The sequence below is a fragment of the Crassostrea angulata genome, chromosome 3 (genome assembly GCF_025612915.1).
Source record: "Crassostrea angulata isolate pt1a10 chromosome 3, ASM2561291v2, whole genome shotgun sequence".
NCBI classification, from domain to species: Eukaryota; Metazoa; Mollusca; class Bivalvia; order Ostreida; family Ostreidae; genus Magallana; species Magallana angulata.
In genome coordinates, this window is record NC_069113.1 from 38,321,758 (window position 1) to 38,326,046 (window position 4,289).

The window sequence follows — 4,289 nt, forward strand, 5'->3', positions numbered from 1 at the left end:
GCTTAAAGTTTCGAAAAAAGCTTTTATAATATTCAAGATATAATAAAAGCAAATTTGTGAACATAGATTTTAAAGACATAAACAGTGATATACCGGTAAGATTTTTTAAAATATAAAATATGTACAAATCATAATTTATTTAAGGTATGCATTTGATTCCTATTTTGAATCATTATACAACATTATGTTTTTGAATTCTGTGTTTTCAGGAACATGGATGGACTAAAGCATACCCAAAAATTTAGGATGAACTGTGGAATTATATCTATAATCCTTTGAATGTGTTTTTATTTTATTAAACTCTTATTATATTATATTATTTGATTTGTCCAAATGTCAGCTACATTTGTTTAAAAATCAAGTAATATGTTATATTTAATGATTTGTCATCTTTAGTGGTTATAAAAAGGTGTTTACTGCTACACAAGTGTAATAAAGAATGACATAAATAAGAATTTATAAAAATTATTGTAAAATGATTTTCCTTGCAAATGGAATTAGTCACTTCGTTGAAGGAATTATTTCCTCTTATAATAATCACTTTCTTGGGATTTCAGAGTAACATTTTAATTGATGTTTTATTGACGTATTATTATGATTGCCGTAAAGAAATAAACAGATATTCATATCATTGCTTTAACGTCATTAATTTATTGCAAATATTCAGAATTATCCCCTTTTATATTTGAATAATTTTAATTTTTCTTATTATTCCATGGTAATTTTTGAAGAGAAAAAAGTCATCTAAAAATAAAATTGACAAAAATGTTGAATTGCAATGCAAGGACATAGTATTACGCTAACACGGAAATGTTAGGAGGAGCAATATAGAATAGCATTTCTACGTCATATGGGTATACACAACACTTCCTAGTACGATATTGTTTGGAACTTAATTAACGTAGCATACATGTATACATTACAATTAGCTACTACGATAATGTTACTGGGAAAAAGATAGACAAAATTTTTAAATCTGAGTCCCAAAATTCATAATTGACATTTCTGTAATGATTTGCCTGGCGAAATCTGAGAACTCCGTAAGTGTTGAATTTAATTAAAATGTTTGTACCAGTGACACTTCGTTACAGGTAAGGGGAGCTTAAAGCCGCGTCAATCAACGAAGAGCGCGATCGATCAAAGTTTGACGGGATTTGAGATCCCGTCACGGGGCATTGTAAAACATACACCGACAACAAATATATAAAACAGCAGCTCCGCCAGCGATGAAGCACAGTCGAGTATCGCATCTTCACATTACAACATGGATTCTTCTTCAAACTTTTCTGGATTACGCTTTGCTTTGGTAGTGTTGGCACTGTGTTCTATTGTGGCTGTACATAGTGGTAAGTACTTTCTGTTAATTTGAAATATAGTACATATTGATGATACATAAATCTTTGGTTGTAATTCTAGATTAGGGAATAAATAAAGAAGAAAAAAAAACCAACCGACTGATATCTAGTATGGTAGAATTTCCAAACTTCATATTACTAGAATATCATAAAAGGGCTCTTTTGGCTGTATAATCTCCAAAACTTGTAAGAATATGACAAATTAACCCTTAAGAAACGTGATCTTGCACATGGATTGCAACACTGACATTGCGAATCTAGCCTATCCTTTACATTAAAATTACAACCATTATGTCCTATTTGCATGGTGATGCAAAAGTCGATCAACTATCTTGTCATGGAGACGCTTTTATTTCTACAATTAACTGTAACAGACACCAAAATACACCTTATTGTTTGGGACTGTGCAAGTTTTGATGTAACGTTGTCACATAAATAATTAAACCTTCAGTCTAAAGCTGTTATGAGAGTAGGACATGTTTCATAAATCAGTATAATGATAGAAGTGTAGATAATGAACCTTTCGACTATCAATGTCCATCCTCTTTATAACAGTCACAAAACTGGTGCAATAAAACCCATTTTTTGCATCGCACAATCATTATTAGCTCTCCATTGTATTTATATTGCAGTAGACTCTTAACAACCATTTTATACAATCAATGTAATGTTTTAATCTAATAAAATACGGCAAAGTCTTAATTAAAGTTGTACTTGAATTATTTGGTCTTTTTTGCAGTTCCAGTGCCACTGACTACACAGGAACCAGCAGAGACAAAGATTTGTCAGTCATGTGAGCTGTACTGTATGACAAAGCACAACTCCTTTGCAGATGTTTGCAACGAGTGCCAATGTGAACCCCCAAAAGGTAAATATCTGCAGGTTCCAAGTTTTAAGATAATTATAGTATTTTTACAGATAATAACTATGCATCTACATCAAAAAGCAATCATCCCCAATGTCTCAGATGCATTCTAACTTACCTCCACCTCAACGCAATATTAATTTGGAAATTCCCAAAACAAATAAATACTTTAATTATCACATCCGATATCGATTTTTGTAAATTAAACATTTGTCTTTTGAAAAAAATTACACAAACCAATTTTTCGTGACATAAAACGGTTGAACGTGTCTATCTTGAATCTCATAAACTTTTCCGCCCATATCGGTACAGGTATGTCTGGAACTGTTCAAAATGCAAACACCTGTGTGAAGATAAGACTGTACCACATTGCACGATAAAGTACACATGTCCACATACCGCGAGCATGGTTAAATAATAAATTTATTCATTTCTTTTTTTCTCTGTTTTGCAGATGTGATTTTCCCCAGCAAACACTACTGTTTTTTTCGAAAATGTGATCAAGAATGCGACAAAGGATACCAGGTTGATGTGAACGGGTGTCGAACCTGTGACTGCGTTGCGTGAACATGAACATGAACATGAACTTTCTATTGTTATTTATAATTCCTCGAACAAGCTGACTGTGATCTCCATTCTTGTTATCTGATGTTGTTAATCTTATTATTATTTGTTACGTATTTATTACTTTTCTAATAAAACTCTTTTTCTATGCATTACAAATGCCTCTGTGTCTTAACTCTAACAAACCTTTGAACGAACGTTTCATGATCAACCACAACAAGGCAACAGAAGGGTGGGAGTGTGAATGACAGATGAATGGAAAACACGATGACGTCATTGAAACAATCTTAACATGCAATCAAACAAAGAACCAATGACAGGACGATGTTGCAAGCGTTAACTTTATAACATTACACTTGTTATAAATGGACAGGACCTGTCATATTTAGACAGATCATTTTAAAATACATGGTAATTACACTTGAATGAAGACATTCTGTAGCGTGAAAGTCAAATTCTAAACGATGTCATTGGTTCTCGCAACATGGTTGTTTTTAGCTGCAAAGTATTAATAATAATGTTCCTTCGAATGGTCAGGGACTCTCGTAGAACTCTGTGCTGCGTAATATGATAATAGAGCTTACTTGCATGAAATTCTAACACACGAATTGTATAAGCTGGTACATGCAGCGCACGAAATGCACAAAGTGGATAAATTGTCCAAACGATGTCTCCAGCTCTAGGATTGGACTAATTCACATAGAATAAATATGTTCAAAGGATGAATAGTAATGACTTTTAACCGACCAACTATTGTTTTTAAAAGTGAGGAAAAAAATGATTAGCAAAAAAAAAAAGAATTCACTTTGCAAATATCTGTGTTAAACAGATAGTTATTATATAAATATTTAACAACCTGCTATCTCTGTGTATAATTTTTTTTTTTGAAAAATAAAGATTCTTAACGCCTTCTCCGTTTGCTACATGGAATATTATAACATTTCACTCATATTTTAAATACATTCAAGAAGAAAAATTATGATGCTAACTTGTATATAAAAATGACAAATGATATTTGGAACAATTTTCGCCAATTCAACAAAATGTTTTTGAAAATTGTAAATGTACCCTTAAATTGATTCAACATTTGTGTGATTATTTTAATTAAGAAGAAAGGGATAAATAATGAGTTATCAACCATTTGAGATGTATTGACATTTCCAATTTTAATTCTCAAAACAATTTTTCTTCACTAATGATATGCGTACACGCACTACCAACTAGGTTCCATTAGTGTTCAGTGACAGTCTTGTGATTTATAAACTTCGCGAGTAAGTTAATCACTATAAGTGTTCTCTCTTGGACAGCATGTAACATTAAATCAAATTTTACATCATCATTAACATAACACTTCTTTTTGATTCTGGTTCAACAAAGCAAAAAGATATTCATCTTCATCTTTAAATTTACATTTAAATAAAAAAAATAATAAACGTGTATCATCGCGTAGAATCATTTATAGGCTAAACACATAGCACAGAATAGGGGATAAGCGTAGAGAGGAA

At 31.6% G+C, this 4,289-nt stretch overlaps 1 protein-coding gene across 1 annotated transcript; it reads left to right on the forward strand.

Moving 5' to 3' along the window:
* Positions 1-1,099: 1,099 nt before the first annotated feature.
* Positions 1,100-2,932, forward strand: LOC128175110 (uncharacterized). Its single transcript, XM_052840523.1, has 3 exons — positions 1,100-1,346; positions 2,095-2,223; positions 2,675-2,932. Exons 1-3 carry the CDS (start codon positions 1,265-1,267, stop codon positions 2,785-2,787), a joined length of 324 nt encoding a protein of 107 aa, XP_052696483.1. The 5' UTR covers positions 1,100-1,264; the 3' UTR covers positions 2,788-2,932.
* The last annotated feature ends 1,357 nt before the right edge of the window (positions 2,933-4,289 follow it).